Genomic DNA, 20,101 nt, shown 5'->3' on the forward strand with positions numbered 1-20,101 from the left:
AAGAAAAATCACTTATACATGGCCCAGTGCTTTATAATTATACAATATCATTATTCTAAAAATTATAGCCTGTGGTCATTAGTTATCTAGGTCTTTATTTTTAAAAAATGGAATTTAAGTACACAGGCAAAAGTCTATCTTGCTGATGAAATATGAATCAAGTAAGCTTTAAACTAATTTAGCACTATCTTGATGGCTAGAAAAGTGGTTCTAAAATGTCTGCAAAGAGGAGTTCCCACTGTGGCGCAGCAGAAACAAATGCAACTAGTAACCATGAGGTTGTGGGTTCTTTCCCTGGCCTCTCAGTGGGTTAAGGATCCAGCATTGCTGTGAGCTGTGGTGTAGATAGCGGATGTAGCTCTGATCTGGCGTTGCTGTGGCTGTGGTATAGGCTGGCAGCTGTAGCTCCAATTTGACCCCTAGCCTGGGAACTTCCATATACCAAGGGTGTGGCCCTGAAAAAATAAATAAAGCCAAAAATAAAATGAAATATCTGCAGAGAACTTCTAGGGGGAAAAAGTCCATTTATAATATTAAATGGAAGGTAGCAGAGTAGGAAAGAGGAGAAGCTACAGTAAGCTTTGCTTGGATCCAGGTGGGGTTGGGGGTTGATGGAAGTTTAAAGTTCCATATCTGAGATAGACATGACAGAGCAGTGAATTATATTTGCAATCCACATCAAAGAACACTAAACAGATTTGGCGCGTTGATATAATTATACGGATTAGACATTTAGCAAAGCCTCAAACAGCATGATTTCTCCAGAGAAAGGTCATCTAAATACCCCTGAAGGATTGTTCACTGAGATTATTCAGAAAGAGTAAACTCCTCGAGGATGGAGGACATCTGTTTTTGGTGCATGAGCTTTGCAGTGCCTGTTAGACCTCATAACTTACTCATGGCCATTTAGAGGGAAAGCTACCACCAGGGCACCCCACTCCTAATTTATACTCTGTCTGCTGGGCCACAGCACTGCTAAACACAACAGAGTGTAGCAGTGGCTGCTCCTGAGTTGCTATGAAAGTCCTCAGGCCAGCTTAATATTGATCAAAGAGCTCCTTGCTGTGAATTAAAACATATATCTTGATCGCATTTCTACTCTTAGGATTAGAGGTATTTCTCTCTTTTCCTGGATTTATCTCAAACCTGGTGAAAGTTAATTCCCTTGGTTCTCTGAATTTCTTATGAGGTATGATAAATATAGGTATTTATTGCATGAAATAACAGTGGCTTGATGGCAAAGGGTGACAGGAGGGTTGAGTTCACTGACTGAGCTTCTGCAAGCTGAAGGCAGATTTTTAGAGTCAAACAGTTGCCACCTGCTCAATTAGAAAATGGTCAGGAATTTTAAAAAATAATAGTGGAGGAGTTCCCACCATGGCTCAGTGGTTAATGAATCTGACTAGGAACCATGAGGTTGTGGGTTCGATCCCTGGCCTTGCTCAGTGGGTTAAGGATCCGGCATTGCCGTGAGCTATGGTGTAGGTTGCAGACGCAGCCCAGATCCCACGTTGCTGTGGCTCTGGTGTAGGCCAGCGGCTACAGCTCCAATTCGACCCCTAGCCTGGGAACCTCCATATGCAGTAGGAGTGGCCCAAGAAATGACAAAAAAAAAAAAAAAAGAAGAAGAAGAAGAAGAAGAAGTTGTGATTTTATAAGCCAAACCCCTTGATGTGGTGCAGGAAGCAATGCTTAATGATTCCAAACTCAGTCAAAACCTGCCCGTTCTTCAGTATTCTTTTTCAGGGAGACAAAGACATAAATCATTTCAAACAGTACATAGATGATCATTTCTATTTCAAGAATATAGGTGTTTTTGCTAAAATGCAATATTTGCATTCCAGAAAACCTTGCCTTCTACAAAATTATATGCTAAGTAACAGGGCTTTTGAGAAAAATTAGTGACAGTCTGCTCAATCGTATGCAACTTTGTATATAGAACACTATCAAAAAGCAATAACAAAAACAAATACTAGCATAATTTAAAAGATGTGTTAAATTCCTAATGAACAAATACTATAGTTGATAGAGGTATGATAAACATAGGTATTTACTGCAGGAAATAACAGTGGCTGATGGAAAGGGGTGATGGGAAGATTGAGTCCACTCTCTCAGCTTCAAAGGGACAAGGACAACATTCAGAAGGATAAGGGGGAATCAAGCTAAGGATATTTCTAAAGCAAAGCAGTGGCCAAGTTGAGAATAGGGGGTGAAGTCTCTTAAATTCCTTAAATTCCACTGTGCCTTGCTATGTTCCTCTGCAGTAGTACACGTTAGGTTTAGCACGTATTACTTGTCAGTGTAAAACATTAATGCACTGGGAAAATCATGTATGAACCAGTGCAAATTCGGTATTATTTTGACATTAGTCTGCGTTCCTGCTATAGAATGAATGTTTGTGTCCCGCCCCCCCACCGAAGTTGTAGGTTGAAACCTAATCCCCAGTGTGGTGGTATTAGAAGGTGGGGCTTTGCAGGAGTGATGAGGTCACAAGGGTGGAGCCCTCATGCATGAGATTAGTGACCTTGCCCAGAAATCTCCCTTGTCCCTTCCTCCACAGGAGAACGCAGCCAGAAGATGGCCTTAGCAACCACAAAGCAGGTCTCACCAGACACCTCTCACATTCTGTTCTAGCAGCCAGAACAAACCAAGACAATTACCCATCATGTTGAAGCTACTTTGAATTATGGAAACACACATTTCCCTGAAACAGACTGTATCTGCATTTGAACATTTTCTGAAAATGCATGTAATGTGTAGACTCGACTCAGGAACAAATGAGAATGGACTTGGTTCCTATCCCTGAGTCAACATCTGTATGCAAGTCCTTTGCTGCAGCCAAACAAATGAGTTTTCCTCTAAAACTGGTGCAAGACTTAACCTTTTTCCAAGGGGCATTGAAAATGAGTAAGTGCTCATTAAGTGCTGGTTAAGTGCTGCTAAGGGTTTCTTGATGTGCAGAGTGAACAGAAAATTTCTAAGTCTTCAAAACTATAGTTAAATTTGGTATTGTCATTAAGTCTATTTGAAAGAACAGTCCTAACAGAAGACTTGAAGTATGGTCCCCAGAACAACTACTTCAGAAATGCCTCATGGGCTTGTTAAAAAGTCAGATTTATGTACACCTATAAATGTAATAAAATTCATTAAGTAATTTTTTTTGTCTTTTTTTTGGCATTTCTTGGGCCACTCCCACAGCATATGGAGGTTCCCAGGCTAGGGGTCTCATCGGAGCTGTAGCCACCAGCCTATGCCAGAGGCACAGCAACGCAGGATCCGAGCCGCGTCTGCAACCTACACCACAGCTCACGGCAACGCCGGATCGTTAAACCCACTGAGCAAGGGCAGGGATCAAGCCCGCAACCTCATGGTTCCTAGTCGGATTCGTTAACCACTGCGCCACGATGGGAACTCCGAAAATTCATTAAGTAATTTTTTTTAAAAAGTCAAATTTCCTTGAGCCAACCTAGGACCCTTGATATTAGGGTATTTGGCAGTAGGTACCAAGAGTCTTCATTTTATCAGGACATCTATGAGTCTGATGCTCTCTAAAGTTTGAAAAGTGGTATAATGGTTTCTTGCCAGATCATGCAAATGGACATAGTAGACTATAGTTGTCTAATGATAATATATTTCAAAGTATGTACTGCAGATATATCCTCAGGACAGACCCTGGACAGAGGGAGGCATTGCAGAAAGAGACATAGGCTGGTGCTACCTGATACTGCTAGGGAATATTATACGTGAGACATTGATCCTCAGTGTGCATCTATTTATTCCCTGACAGGGCAAATCTGGCTTATATTCAAGTTTTAATTCATTTTGTTGATTTTTTTGGATGATATAAAATAGTGATCCAGTTTCATTCCTTTGCATGTGGCTCTTCAGTTTTCCAAACACCATTTATTTAAGAGGCTGTCTTTTCCCCATTGTATATTCTTGGCCCCTTGGTTGTAAATTAATTGGCCATATATGCATGGGTTTATTTCTAGGCTCTCTATTTGGTTCCATTAAACTGTGTCTGTTTTTATGCCAATTCCATACTGTTTTGATTACTATCCCCTTATAATATAGTTTGAAATCAGAAAGTGTGATACCTTCAGCTTTGTCCTTCTTTCTCAAGATTGCTTTGGCTGTTTGGGGTGCTTTGTGATTCCACATAAATTTTAGGATTTTTTGTTTTAAGAAAAATGCCCTTGGAATTTTGATAGGGAATGCATTGAATCTTAGATTGCTTTGGGTAGTAGATACATGTTAACAATATTAGTTCTTTCAATTCATGAGCACAGAATATCTTTCCATTTATTTATGTCTTCAAACATCTTCAAATTCTTTCCTCAATGTCTTATAGTTTATCAGCATACAGATCTTTCACCTCCTTAGTCAAAATTATTCTTATTTATCTTGTTCTTTTTGATGCAGTTGTAAATAGAATTTTTTTTTTTCTTTTTTTGTTTTTTAGGGGCACACCCATGGCATATGGAGGTTTCCAGACTAGGGGCCCAATCAGAACTGTAGCTGCTGGCCTACACCACAGCTCACAGCAACACAGGATCCTTAACCCACTGAGCAAGGCCAAGGATGGAACCCACAACCTCATGGCTACTACTTGGATTTGTTTCCACTGCACCACAGAATTGTTTTTGTTTGTTTGGTTGGTTTTTTTTTTTTTGTCTTTTTGCTATTTCTTGGGCCGCTCCCATGGCGTATGGAGGTTCCCATGCTAGGGGACGAATCAGAACTGTAGCCAGCAGCCTATGCCAGAGCCACAGCCATGCAGGATCTGAGCCTCGTCTGTGACCTACACCACAGCTCATGGCAACTCCGGATCGTTAACCCACTGAGCAAGGGCAGGGACAAAACCCGCAACCTCATGGTTCCTAGTCAGATTTGTTAACCACTGCGCCACGACGGGAACTCATTTGTGTGTGTGTGTGTGTGTGTTTGCGTGTGTGGAATTGTTTTCTTAATTTCTCTGACAGTTCATTGTTAGTGTGTAGAAGCACAACTGACTTTTGCATATTGACTTTGTTCCTGTAAATTTACTGAGTAGGGTCATCAGTTTGAACAGTTTTTGGGTGACATCTTTAGGGTTTTCTATATGCAATACCATGTCATCTGTAAATAGAGAGTTTCCTTTCTGATTTGAATGGCTTTTGTTTCTTTTTCTTACCTAAGTATAACTTTTTAATATTGGCGGGTGTTAGAGTCATGCAAAAGAAACTATCACTTCAGGAATGAATGTTCTTGGTGGCATAAAAATCTTAGTCAGCTGAACATTTGGAAATTTTAAATTCTTTTTAAAATTAAAAGTTGGGGGTTCCTGCTATGGCACAATGGGTTAAGAATCTGACTGCATAGGAATTCCTTTTGTGGCTCAGTGGAAACAAAACCAACTAGTAACCATGAGGATGTGGGTTCGATCCCTGGCCTCGCTCAGTGGTTGGCGATCCAGCATTGCCATGAACTGTGCTGTAGGTTGCAGATGTGGCTGAGATCCTGTGTTGCGGTGGCTGTGGCATAGGCCGGCAGCTGCAGCTCTGATTCAACCCCTAGCCTAGGCACTTCCATACGCTGCAGGTGTAGCCCTAAAAAGCAAAAAAAAAAAAAAAAAAAATCAGACTGTAGCAGTTCAGGTTGCTGTGGAGGCACAGGTTCAATCCCTGGCCCAGGAACTTCCTTATGCCACAGTTGTGGCCATTAAAAAAAAAAAATTGTCTTCAATATGAAAGAGGTATACTTGACTACCAGTGTGCCTAGTCTTTCTGATTATTGTCTTTCATATCCTACAGCCATTTTCTTGTCCCAGGCAGATGATCTGACTCCAAGAGAGAGGAGTGGAGGTGAGGTTATAAGGGCAAGCCATCACTCTTACCTCCCATTTCATCCAGGATATACAAAATTATGAGATTGAATGGTTTTTGTTTCAACTAAACCAGAAATCAGATTAACAAAAGCACCATTTCTAGTACTATCTAAAGAAAATCCTACCTAAATGAATCCCCATTCCTACTGGGCCTAGACTAAGTCATTATTCAGCTAGAAAGAGCACACAGAAAAGCGAGCACTCACGTTTACAAATACACGTCTCAAACATCTTCCTTGTTCCCAGACATTGCTATACGACTCAGCTTTGCCAGCCTGGGCCAGATGAAGTGTAATTGTCAATCTTGGTTGGAGGATGGAGGCTGGGTTCCTCTATGACACTATTTTACCAATATCACCTATACCTACTATTCTATAACCTGCTTTTTCACTTACTGTTATTTTTGTGAAGATATTTCAAGGCCAATCAATACATTGTATGTACATTTGAGTGTGTACATTTACTTTAATTTCATATCCCTAAATGCTGCTAATCTTTGAATTCTCATGGTTGACCTGTATCGGCTTTCTTGCCTTCTCTGAAGACAGTGGTTTGTGAATAATGACAGTTTTGTTTCTTTTCTTCTGGTTCTTAGCCTTTTTTTTTTTTCTTTTCTTTTCTTTATTTTGCTGGCAGTGCCCCTCAGTATGATTGTTTCTGACTTTAAAATGAATGCTTCTGGAGTTCCTGCTGTGACACAGCAGACACAAATCCAACTAGTATCCATGAGGATGCGGGTTCAATCCCTGGCCTTGTTGAGTGGGTTAAGGATCTAGCATTGCTGCAAGCTGTGGTATAGGTCACAGATGCAGCTCAGATCTGACATTGCTGTGGCTGTGGCATAAGCCAACAGCTGTAGCTCTGATTCACTCTTAGCCGAAGAAGTTCCATATGCTGTGAGTGCATCCCTAAAAATCAAAAAAATAAAATAGGTGTTCCCATTAAATATGTTTCCGTGATTAACAAACCCAACTAATATCCATGAGTATGTGGGTTCGATCCCTGGCCTTGCTCAGTGGGTAAGGAGCCTGCATTGCTGTGAGCTGTGGTGTAGTTCACAGATGTGGCTCTGATCCTGTGTTGCTTTGGCTGTGGTGTAGGCTGGCAGCTGTAGCTCCAATTCAACCCCTAGCCTGGGAACCTCCACATGTTGCTGGTGGTGTGGCCCTTAAAAAAGAAAAGAAAAGAAAAAGTTCCCATCATGGCTTGGTGGTTGGCAAATCTGACTAGGAACCATGAGGTTGCGGGTTCGATCCCTGGCCTCGATCAGTGGGTTAAGGATCTGGCATTGCCGTGAGCTTGTGGTGTAGATTGCAGACGTGGCTCGGATCTGGCATTGCTATGGCTCTGGCGTAGGCTGGAGCTATAACTTCCATTCAACCCCTAGCCTGGGAACCTCCATGTGCCGGCAGTGTAGCCCTAGAAAAAGACAAAAAAAAAAAACCTAAAATAAAATAAAATGAATGGTTCTAACCCTACCTTTGCATACAAATGTTTGCTACAGATTTTTGGTAAATACTCTTTAATAGGCTAAGGAAGTATCTTTTTCAGTACTAAGTTCTACAGATATGTTATAATTAATACATGTAGAATTTGAAAAGTTATTTTTCTAAGTGTATTGATTTGATCATATGGTTTATTTCTTTTTTTTTTTTTCCTTTTTAGGGCCACACTTGTAGCATATGGAAGTCCCCAGAGCTAGGGGTCAAATTGGAGCTACCGCTGCCAGCCTACACCACAGCCACAGCAATGTTGGATCCAAGCCACATCTGCAACCTACGCCATACCTCACGGCCACACCGGATCTTTAACCCACTGAGCGAGGCCAGGGATCGAACCCACAACCTCATGGTTCCTGGTCAGATTCATTTCCACTGTGCCACAACAGGAACTCCCCATGATTTCTTTTCTTTAATACTTACTATTAATATGAAGAAATATACTAATAGGTTTTTCTACTGTTAAATTATAACTGCATTTAGTCATGATGTTAATACCTTTTTCTATATTTAGTTTGCTAATATACATTTCCAAGGTTGGCACCTATGTTATAAGTAAGATTGAGTTAACATTATTTTCTTCAGGCTATCACTTTCTCATTGTTAATATGGTCACTTGAATCTTCAATCTTTTATTCTTCAGATTTGCTAACAATTTTTTTATTTTAAATATGTTTCAAAGACCAATTTTTGATTTGGTTGATCCTCATGATTACTTTTGTTTTCCATCTCATCAATTTATCCTCTCTTTATTATGCCCTGTGTTCCATTGTTTTGTAGTTTGTACTATTGTTCTTTTTCTAACTTCTTGATTTAGACATACGACTCATCAATTTCTAGTCTTTATTCTTCTGCAACAGGAGCATTTAAGGTCATAAATTTCTCTCTTAGAAATGTCCTATTTAGTTTTGATTTTGTTCTAATTTTACCAATTTTTTTTTTGTCTTTTTGCCATTTCTTGGGCTGCTCCTGTGGCATATGGAGGTTCCCAGGCTAGGGCTCCAATCAGAGCTGTAGCCACCAGCCTACACCACAGCCACAGCAACGTGGGATCCAAGCCGCATCTGTGACCTACACTACAGCTCATGGCAACACCGGATTCTTAACCCACTGAGCGAGGCCAGGGATCGAAACCACAACCTCATGTTCCTAGTTGGATTTATTAACCATTGAGCCACGATGGGAATTTCTACAGTGTCTTCTTTAATCACAAGCTATTTAAAGTCTGTTTTTAAATTTTTAAATGTAGATATATTTTGTCATTGATTTCTAAATTTAATTATACTGTAATCAGGGAACATTTGTTTGACAAGAATTTTCTGACATTTGTTGAAACTTATTTTGTAGCCTGGTATTGAGTTAATTAAAAAAAAAAATTCTATGTATGCTTGGGAAGGAAGTCTGATCTTTTGGCTACTGAGATATAATGGAGGATTTATAATTTACAATCCTTATGATATTGTCCATTATTGCCTTACACATTTTGATGTTGTTGTGTTAGATGCATTCAAATTGGTAGTATTTATATCTTCCTGGTAAATTGAGCATTTTATCAGTATATATAGATGTACATATGTACATACATATGTATATAGGTATAGATAGACATATTCTTATATATGTACACTATATAGAGTGAGATGTATATGCTATTATCCCTAAAAATGGTTTTGCCCTAAATGCTTTGCTATTAATAAAGCTATACCAGCTTTTTTTTTTTCTTTAGAATTTGCATGGTATATCTTTTTCCATTCTTTTCAGTGGCTTTATGTCTCTTATAACTAGTACTTGGGAGAAAACTTTTTATTATCCAATGTACATGCTCTTTTAAACCAGAGACTGTAATCCTTTTTAATCAACTATATTTACTGACATATTTTCTTATTTCTTTTTGGAAACTATTGCTTCTGATGCTTTTTTCTGTGTTTCTCTGCCTTGTAAATACTTAACCTCCTTTGAAGCTCCTTTACTCTTCCCCTGTTAATAATGTAATTGTCTTAAATATTCCATCTACATGCATTGATAACCACATCCACATATCTCAAAGTCAGATATTTTAAGATTCCTTCATTTCCTTTCTTTTGCAGGAATTTTTCTAGCCATTCTCTTAGATACTATGAAGATCTTGAGTTGAATAATTCTGCTATGTGTTGACTGTGTTGGTTTTTACTTATAGTGGATAACTTGCTCCTGTGTTTTATAATTTTTTTTTTCATGAACTCTTCAACAAGGTTTCAGATCAAAGAATTCTGCATGGCCTGGCTTGGGGGCACCTCTTTATCTGGAGAGGTTTTGCATTTATTACAACAAAGTGCCTCCTTATCAGATTTTATTGGTGTGTAGTTTATTTTTCTTTCATCTTTTTTTTTTTAAGTTCCAGTTTTATGCTAGAATCTCAGTTCTAACTCTGAACTTTGGGCCCAGATCTCAAACTTATTCCCTGTGTGGTTGTAGCAGATTCCTGCAATTCTGGACCTGGAACTACCATCATAGCCCACATGCACACCGCTCTAATTGGCATTTTCTTCTGTATTTTAGGCTTATGGGAACTTGTCTTATGTTCAGGGGAGCTCCACTCTACTTTTAAAGGGAAGTTATGTTTTATTCTGTGTTTTCTAGCTATCTTGCAGCAAAAGAGTGTTGAAGTTACCTAATTCTCTCTATCGCTGGAAATCTAAGTCCCATGGCTAGCTGGCCATTAACATAAGCTATCTAAAAACTTTTAGGATCTTTTCTTTATTCCTGGTATTCTGAACTGTTATGAGGATGTAATTTGGTCTATTTTCATTCATTATGTATTCAGTAACCCCTTTTAATTTGGAAATTCGTGTTTTTCAGTTCTGAAAATTCTTATATAAATGATCTCTCTTCTACTCTTTCTATTCTGTCTTTATGACTCTCTTGTTCTTCAGATAGTGGACTTACAGTTTAGCATATTTTCTTATATTTTCTGTATTTTTCATCTTTTTTACCGTATTCTACATTCTGGGAAATTTTGTCAAATTTGTTTTCTAATTATTCTATTGGGTTATAAATTTCTACTCTTCATAATTCTAGAATTGTTCCTTTGTTAAAGCATTTTGTTGTTCTTTCTTGACTATATCTTCCCTTACCTCAGAAACATTCATTGTACTTATTAATTACAGTTTCTTTGAAGTCATCGTCTTCTGTCTTCCCTGCATTATCTCTTTTTCCTCTGAACTCCTCTTTTCTATTTTCTGGTATCTCTGTTACCTGTTGGAGGATTTTAACAAATATCTGGTGAGTCTTGACTACACATTTACAATAAGAGCTGGGCACTGAAAAGCTGGCAAGAAGAGCACTTCAAAACCCTGGGAAGATATCACCTCACACTTGTTAGAATGGCCATCCCTAAAAAGATGAGAAATAGTAAGTGTTGGTGAGAATGTGGAGAAAAGGGGACACTTATGCCCTGTTGGTGGAAACATAAATTGGTGCAGCCACCATGGAAAAGCTGTTCTCACCACAAACAAGAAATGGTAATTAATTATGTGACCTGATGGAGGTTTTAGCTAACACACTCTACAAGGGTGTGTCAAATCAATATGCTGGACATCTTAAATTTACACAATGTTGCACATCTCAGTAAAGGGGTGGGGGTAGGAGCTGACAGGAAGACATGTTCCATGGCAGGGTGGGGGGAAGGACATGTCCAAGAGCTGACTTCACTTCACCCAGTGAATAGCTCATTAGTACCCCTAAATGACAACCTCAAGTTGCTCTTCTTTGGTAAGGGATGCTTTTTCCAGTCTCCTGCCTGGAGTATAGATCCCTGCTGTCAGTGCTCTTGAATTGGGTAAGAAAAGTAGACAGTTATTGTGGAGATTTTCCCTTAACCCACCTGTTTTCCATCCAATGTTATACCCCAGACTTGTGTGGCCTTTATCACTGCTTTAAAGTCCCTCTGTTTCAACTTCTCCAGAAAACATTTCTCTAAGAGTCACTGCCTAAGAGTGGGAAGCAATACCAGTTACCATCACATCAAAAAATAAAATAAAGTACCTAGGAATAAACCTACCAGAAGAGGTTTTTTCCCTTCAGTTTGTTAGTGTGGTGTATTCTATTGATTGATTTGCGGATATTGAAGAATCCTTGCACCCCTGGGGAAAATCCCACTTGATCATGGTGTATGATCCTTTTACTGTATTGTTGAATTCAATTTGCTCATAATTTGTTGAGGATTTTGTGCTCTTTTGTGTTATCTCTGGCAGCTGGGAGACAGGCAGTTTGTTAGCAAGTTGTAGGATCCTCTCTATGTCCCCCCACATCCTCGTGTGAAACTCGCCCCGAAGCTGCTGGAGCACACCAATTGCCCCTCCAGTGACACCTGAGCCAGGTGTATAATCCACTCTGGGCCTAAAATACAGATGAGAGCTTCATAGAGGCTGGACCAGATCAAAACATAGGTACAGTACAAGAACCAGAAGAGCCATGAAATGAGTGCTGCGCTGAATTATGATTTTTTTTATTGCAAGAAAATTATTTCCGAATTTTGAATCATTTGTTATTTAACAAATGCCTCTTAGTCACCAGGTGCTATTTTAAGTACTTTGTCTGAATTAATTAATTTAAGCTAAAGGAATCTTCCTTCTGAAACTATTCCAAAAAAATTGCAGAGGAAGGAACACTCCCAAACCCATTCTATGAGGCCACCATAACCCTGATACCAAAACCAAAGATACCACAAAAAAATAAGCTTAAGGAATCAATAAAAGCCATACTATTAATAACCCCTAAAGTGCAGGAAGCTAAAGTAAATTGCCAAAAGTCACACAGCTAATAAGTGGTAGAACTGGGCTTCAAACTCAGCCTGTTTATTCTAGAATTCATGTTCTTCCTCACTGCATTTTCTTTCGTCTCTATAACCCCATAATAATAACAACAATTAACATTATCAAAAACTGATGAATGAAGAAGCATCTTTATTACCCTCATTTTACAGATGAAGAAAGTGAGGCCCATTGAGATTAAGGAACTTGCCCTAAATCACACAGATGTTAAAGGAGGGAGCCTGAATTTAATTCTGGGGGTCAGACCCCAGAGTGTAGGGAATTCATCCCCCACGCCGCAGTGGCTTCAAATCCAGCTCTTTGGCTTGGTGCTGGGAACATTCCAGCTTTGTTCGTGCTCTTGGTTTGTTTATTGCTTCCTCCCAGTTAAAGCCATCTGTATGGTTTTACTCCCTCTGAATAAGGGGACAGTCTCACCATATTCTTCATCTTAACCAGAAACATGGGAGGTAGAACTTCACTGCTTCCAGATTCCCCCACCCCAGAGGAGCTTCCTTTCCCTTGTGATCTGATGACTATCTTTAGTGTTATATTTGAATTCCTTTCCCTTTTTTCATTTTTTTATTTCTTCATTTACTTTTTAGGGCCACACCCGTGGCATTTAGAGGTTCCCAGGCTAGGGGTCCAATTGGAGCTACAGCTGCCGGCCTACACCACAGCCATAACACCACCAGATCCAAGCCGCATCTGCAACCTACACCGCAGCTCATGGCAACGCCGGGTTCTTAACCCACTGAGCAAGGCCAGGGATTGAACCCCCAACCTCATGGTTACTAGTCAGATTAGTTTTCACTGCGCCACAACGGAAACTCCCTTTCCCTTTGTGTGCACATCTATTACAGATTTTAGGTTTGTGGTTACATGAGGTTCATATGTAACAATCTGTATATGAATGACGTTTTTTTTTTTTTTTTTTGAGTTGATGATCTCTTAAAAGCATTCTAACCTTTCATTTTTACTCCCCTCACCCAACTCTTAATGGTTTTGACTTCATGTATTGCATCTTTTTGTTTTGTGCATCCCTTAACTATTTGTTGTGGATATAGATCATTTTACTACTTTTGCTCTTTAACCTTTCTATGAGCTTTATCTTTTATTTTTGGCTGACCTCACAGCATGTGGAAGTTCCCAGGCCATGGATTGAACGCATGCCATAGTAGCAACCAGAAATGCTGCAGTGACAACACTGGATCCTTAACCCACTGTGCCACAAGAGAACTCCCCTATGAGCTTTATTGTAAGTGGTTGATCTACTACCTTTACTGTATATGTGCCTTTACCAATGAGATTTTTCAGTTCATAATTTTCACTGTTCTGGTTGTGGCCCCTTCTACTTAGAAAAGTCACTTTAGCATTTCTTATAGAGCTGACTTTCTGGTGTTGAACTTTTAGCCTTTGTTTGGCTATAAAACTCTTTATCCCTCCTTCAGATCTGAACAATAGCCTTGTCAGCTATTCTTGGTTGTTGGTTTTTTCCTTTTATTGCTTTAAATATATCATGCCACTCTCTCTGGCCTGCAGAGTTTCTGCTGAAAAGTCAGCTTATAATCTTCTAGGAGTTCCCTTGTTTTCTAGTTTCTAGTTGATTTTTCCCTTGCTACTTTTGATATTCTCTCTTTTTCCTTTACTTTTGCCATTTTAACTACAATGTGTTGGACCTCTTTGAGTTGATCTTTTTTGGACTCTCTGGGCTTCCTAGACCTGCATGTCTGTTTCCTTCCACAGGTTGGGGAATTTTTCAGCCATCATCTCTTCAAATAACTTCTCTGCGCCTTTTCTCTCCCTCTTCTCCTAGGACCCCTATAATGCGAATGTTAGTATGTTTCATATTATCCCACAGGTCTCTTAAACAATCCTCATTTTAAGAAATTCTTTTTTTTTTTTTGTCTTTTTGCCTTTTCTAGGCCCACTCCTGCGGCATATGGAGGTTCCCAGGCTAGGGGTCTAATTGGAGCTGTAGCCGCTGGCCTACACCAGAGCCACAGAAACGTGGGATCTGAGCCACATCTGCGACCTACACCACAGCTCATGGCAATGCCGGATCCTTAACCCACTGAGCAAGGCCAGGGATTGAACCTGCAACCTCATGGTTCCTAGTCAGATTTGTTAACCACTGCGCCATGACAGGAACTCCTAAAAATTCTTTTTTCTGTTCACCTTGGTTGCTTTCTACTACTCCTCCAGTTCATTGATCCATTCCTCTGTGTTATCTAATCTTATGTTGATTTGTTCTAGTGTATTTTTAATTTCACTTATTGTAGTCTTCAGTTCTGTTCTGTTCTTTATATTTTCTAACTCTTTGTTGAACTTCTCCCTGTGTTCATTCATTCTTCTCCTGAGTTCGATGAGCACCACTGAGATCCTTACCTGGAACCCTTTATTGGGTAGATTGCTAATCTCCACCTTGCTTAGTCCTTCCTGGGGGTTTTACCTTGTTCCTTCATTTGGAACCTTCAGTTGTCTCATTTTGCCTAATTCTGTTTTTACTTCTCTATATTAGGTAGGCTATGTTTCTCCATCATGAAGAAATGATCCTTTATAAGAAATGTCCTACACTGGAGTTCCCATTGTGGTACAGTGGTTAACGAATCCGACTAGGAACCATGAGGTGGTGGGTTCAATCCCTGGCCTTGCTCAGTGGGTTGAGATCCAGCATTACCATGAGCTGTGTTGTGGGTCATAGACGCGGCTCGGATCCTGCATTGCTGTGGCTCTGGCATAGACCAGTAGCTACGGCTCCGGTTGGACCCCTAGCCTGGAAACCTCCATATGCCGCGGGAAGCGGCCCTAGAAAAGGCAAAAAGATAAATAAATAAATAAATAAATAAATAAATGTCCTCCATGTACCAGTAGGCACTACCCTGTGGTCACCAGAGTCATATGCTCAAGGGGCACTCCCTAGGGGGACTGTGTGGGCGCTTCTGTTGTGGTGGGGCCAACTATTGTGGGAAGTCTGGTGGGGATGGCTGGCCCTGATCCAGCTGGCTACCAGACACTGCCTCATGGGGGATTGCTGGCTCACAGGTTTGCAGAGCCAGGTCCAGGCACAGCTGGTTGGAGGGCTGGGGTGGGGGAAATCGGGACCCAGGACTAGTGCTGACCACCTGGTGGGCAGGTTAGCACCTCATACTAATAGTCTAGAGGGAGGGCTCCAAAATGGATTTTGCCACCCCCAGTGTCCTCATGGTGCCACGAATTCCCAAAACTGGCTGCTGTCAGTGTCTAAATGCCCAGGGGGAGTCACAGTTATGCTGGCCTTCAAAGCCAGACATTCTGGAGGCTCATCTTTCTTTGCCAGAGCCTGATGTGAGGCTTGGACCCCTTGTTCCTTGGGAAGAACCCCTGCAGTTGTGGTTATCCTCCCATTCATGGGTCACCTACCCAAAGCAGTGGGTCTTAACTATACCCATCTCCACCCTGTCTCATCATGGTTTCTCCTTTATATCTTTAGTTGTGGAAAGTTTTTTCTGCTAGGCTTCAGGCCATTCTCATCAATAGCTATAATTTCGCTGTGCCCTTGGGAGGAGGTGAGCTCAGGGTCTTCCTGTTCCACCATGTTAGCCATCCATATGCTTTCCAAATAACAATAACAAATAGTTAATAGTTTTTTAGTGGTCACTCTGTGTCAGACTCTCTGATATTTGTTTTACTTCTATTATTCCAGTTACTCTTACCCAAAAAATCTGTGGGTAAGTTTTTAAATTATCTTCACAATAGAGCTGAGGGAACTAACTTTCTGAAATGTTAAAACCTCCTCCAAAGTCACACAGCCATTGCTTCTAGAGATAGAATTCCAGCACAGAGCTGTTGGATTCTCAAGTAAATGATGTTGACCTTCACACTAAGCTGCCTCCTCCTCTTAAATAGACCTGACTATAGCTGGTAGTCATATAAGGTAAGAAACGCATAGGAACAACCACCAGGTTCCAAAGCCAGAAGGCTCTGCAAAGGAGCATTTTTCCTTGCAATATCAGATAGCTATTGGCAGTGAAGACCTGAGACCATTGGTTGGCAAGTGGCCTTAGGCCATCCTGACCAGGCTGCTGATACTTTGTCATGATCCAGGGTCACCCAGCTTTCTGGTTCAGAGACTGTTCACTTTACCCAAATGGGATCAGACCCTAAGGAAATGATTGATGGTAATCTTCTCAAAGTGAGCTGATTAGAACTTTGAAATACCTTCATATAATTCATAAGGCAAAAAAAAAAAAAAGTAACAGGAAAGACCAGGATGTGAGACCCACCAACCATACCCCCTCCAACACTAAGTCAGAAAGTTAGAAGTTGCTTCTTATTCTGGGATAGTCTCAGGAAATCCTGAGAAATTTACCCAGTCAGTAAATTATGGATACTGGAGTTAGGTGTATCCTGTGTCACCATTGCATGTACCTATGCATCTTTGGGAAAGTGACTTTGCCTCTATGATCCCGAGTCTTCTTGTTCATGAAATATATCTGTAATTAACTCCTCTCTCAAAGTGTTATTGATAAGATGAAAAATACCTATAAAATGGGTGGCACTTTACAAGTCTCACAGAGCATTATCCTGGTATAGGCATCTGCTTGCACCCCAGACTGAAATATCCGTGTTACTTATCCAAGCACCCTTTCCCTAATAGATTACTGGGGAAAAGCTGACTGTTCCTTTTAATTTACTTTCCTAATATCAAAACCAAATACAGTTCCCAATTTTTGCAAATTCTTTTTTGTCAGTTGCTTTCAGACCAGCTGCTTTCTGGTGACATTTCCCAGGAAGCTTTCTCCAGGTCAGGCCATAGGGTTTGTTTCTTCCACAGAATTTTCCTATGGGGGAGCTACACTCTTCTGTGGGATGAAGATTCTTATTTTAGCATATGCCCCAGAAAACAACACTTACAGATTCATCACCAGAGTGGTTATTCAGATATTTCAGGTTCCTGTGGCTCTCCACACTCTAAATTCAGCAGAATTTCCTCATCTCCACAGGTATTAGGCGATATACTTGAATATCAAAATCTGTCTCTGCAATGGGTTTAGAGGCAAAGACGATTAAAGGATTAGAAAATCTAACCTATAGAGAAAAGTGGAAGATACAAATGTGCTTTATCTCACAAAGGCAAGAAACCAGCCATTCCTTGCTGAAGAATGGAACAGGAAAAAGATGAAAGTGTTCTGCAGTGTAAAAGGTTAAGAAAATGTCTGACAATCTTGTTAAATGTAGATTTGAGTTAAATTAGGATATTGTCAACTCTCCTTTTTGGGAAACATGAAAGATGTGGTTTAGATGCTTCCATTGGGGACAGTTTGGTTCAGTCCTGGATGTATCCTTGCCCAAGGGCTGACAGATGGATAGAATGACCTCTCAGCATCCCTCCCAGCCCCGCACTTCTGTTGTTCCGTGTTTGTTGGACTAGCAACTTAGCTGAGTCAGAGTTGCCCTTGTAAGTTAGTCAAGGAGTCAGCTGCTTGAAAGAAAACAGGTAAACTCTTTGTCCCCAAAATAAGTGCCTCTCTTCCTTGTTCCAGAAGAAATTATACCACAAGAGATGTATTTCCTTGAGTCACAAAGTATTTTTGTCTTCTAGAGTTCCCTAGTAGAACACAAACACTGACACCTAAGTGAAGATAAAGTAACTAAACCTTATCAGATAAAGTCTTTGCAGAGATCAAGATCCTGCAACAGACTAAGACTGGAAATGCAGGAAGACATACACATGACCGTGAAGACAAACTGTGACTAATTGAAAGAGTAGCTCTTGGATTGTGCAGAAGATGGGGCTCTTCTCCATCCCAGCTGAGTTCAGATATCCTTTCAATGAATGTGCAGCTCCTACCAGGCATGGAGCACTGGGGGAGGCACTGGGGACGTACTGTAAGCCAAACCCACATGGCTCTTGCTTTCCTGAAAAACACTCAGCATGTGATGAGTGTGTGGTGAATTATTCCATGGGATCCACACTCACACAGCAAATCATGGTTGAGTTGCTAATATCCACAAGGCATCGTAGTAGGTAGGCACTTGGAACAGGGTGGTAACTGAGTGGACAAATCCTTTGCCCTCATGGAGCTTACATCTTGGTAAGAGTCAGTTACAGAATGAAAGAAGCACGAGGTGCTCTAAGAAATCCAACAAGGAGCCCTGCGCTGGCTGACAAGCTCCCCCGAGAAAGGGGTGTTTCTACTGACATGTGAAGACTGAGTAGAAACTGGTGAATGGCACAGGTTGTGGGATGAGGCGACAACTGGAAGATGCTCCGTTTAAAGTTACCAGTGTTGTCAAGCTACCACAATTTGCTTGTGTAGTAAGATGAAAGGTCATTTATCTTTGTCTTTCTTATTATCCAATAACTATGCAATAAATAATTGTAAACAAAATCAAAGTCACACTTAAAACTATTTTATCTCATTTAACATGAATGTGTTGGTCTTTATTACTTGTAAGTTATGATCAAATTCTATATGGATGTGATATAATTGGGACACTGAAATCAAAATCAATAGTTTTGCCCTGATGATGTAAGCATTGAGTCTAATTCTAAAATGTGTTTGGTTTTGCTGTCTGCAAACAAGATAACGTGTTTGACATTGTGACATGGATCTTTCCCCACCTGCACTGAATATGAATTACAGGTTGGTTCCTGCACTACAGGTGGACCTGTGGCAGCCCAGCAGTATCTCCTACATATCAGAGGGAACAGTTACTGATGTCCATATTCCCCAAAATGGGTCCCGAGCCCTGTTAGCCTTCCTACAGGAAACCAACATCCAGTACAAGTAAGCCTTCTTTTTCATTGCTTAATTCATTTGTGTTCCATTGAACTGCATGATGACTGTACTCAGGTCATTTATTGGGCGCCAACAACGGTGTTTCAGGTACTGTGTTTCACATTGGGAAAAGCATCATGACTGTAACAGTTATATTTGCCTTTCATGAGCTGCTTATTAGTGTAATAGGGGAGGCTAGTGACCACACTTCCCTAAGTAACCAGTGTAAACATAGAAGGATTTTACTGTGTAAGAAAGGAAAGTAGCTTATCAATGCCTGGAAGATGGAATGGGGAGGCAGGGTGAGAAAAAAGCTAGACTTAGCAGGAGCCACATCATTGAGACAAAGAATGAGACTTGGGACCTTGAAGGTTGAGAGAACCATGCCAGCCAAGGCAAGAAGCAGCATAGTATGTGTGCAGGGAACCAGTGTAGTTCAGTGTCATTAGTGTGCAAAGTGCAAGGCAGAGAACAGAAAGACAAGATGCTAGGAAGCCTGTTGTTCAGAGTTAGGAGATCAGACATCATCTTGTGGGAGATGCTGCACAGTTGGAGGAGGTAAGCACGGGGGCCACATGAAACTGGGGTGCAGGGGTGAAGACAACAGTAGTGGCCCAGGTAAGAGAGAACGAGGCCCCAGAGTCAGGGCAGGTAGTGAGATGAAGAGAGAATTGCAAAAAGTATTTCAGAAGCAAAACCACCTGCACTTGGCCCTTGTTTGGATGGAAGTGAAAGAGGAAGAACTCAAGGATGACTACAAGGCTTCTATCTTCAGTTACCAAGTAGACAAATTTGAGGGGGTTTTTGTTCGTTTGCTTGTTTTTAAGGAATAGTTAAGCAGTAAGAACGGAACAAGTGGAAGATAGTCACAGGAGTCAAGAAGAAACAAAAAACTTTTGAGGGCATTCACATTGTGGCTTAGTGGTAACAAACCCGGCTAGTATCCATGAGGATGCAGGTTTGATCCCTGGCCTTGCTCATTGGGTTAAGGATCCGGTATTGCCATGAGCTGCAAAAAAGAAAGTTAAAAAAAATCATCCAGTTTCCCAGGAATAATGATGATCAGTATTATATCAGGTGAACATTGTTCTAGGTGTTTCTTTTTTTTTCATTTTTTAAAGTTTTATTGAAGGTGTTCTTTTTTCTTCATTTTTTAAAGTTTTATTGAAGGATAGGTGATTT

The 20,101-nt window shown here is 40.5% G+C and overlaps 1 protein-coding gene across 3 annotated transcripts in view; it reads left to right on the forward strand.

Moving 5' to 3' along the window:
• Nucleotides 1-20,101, forward strand: part of CPA6 (carboxypeptidase A6) — a 248,588-nt gene that overhangs the window by 150,659 nt on the left and 77,828 nt on the right. For 2 of the 3 annotated variants that reach the window (XM_047783798.1, XM_047783797.1), the window contains exon 3: nucleotides 18,785-18,928. In XM_047783798.1, the coding sequence (XP_047639754.1) occupies nucleotides 18,785-18,928 (144 nt within the window). The remainder of the gene's footprint in view (nucleotides 1-18,784; nucleotides 18,929-20,101) is intronic. The other variant, XM_047783795.1, reaches the window with a different exon arrangement.

Source organism: Phacochoerus africanus, chromosome 6, assembly GCF_016906955.1.
Source record: "Phacochoerus africanus isolate WHEZ1 chromosome 6, ROS_Pafr_v1, whole genome shotgun sequence".
NCBI lineage: Eukaryota > Metazoa > Chordata > Mammalia > Artiodactyla > Suidae > Phacochoerus > Phacochoerus africanus.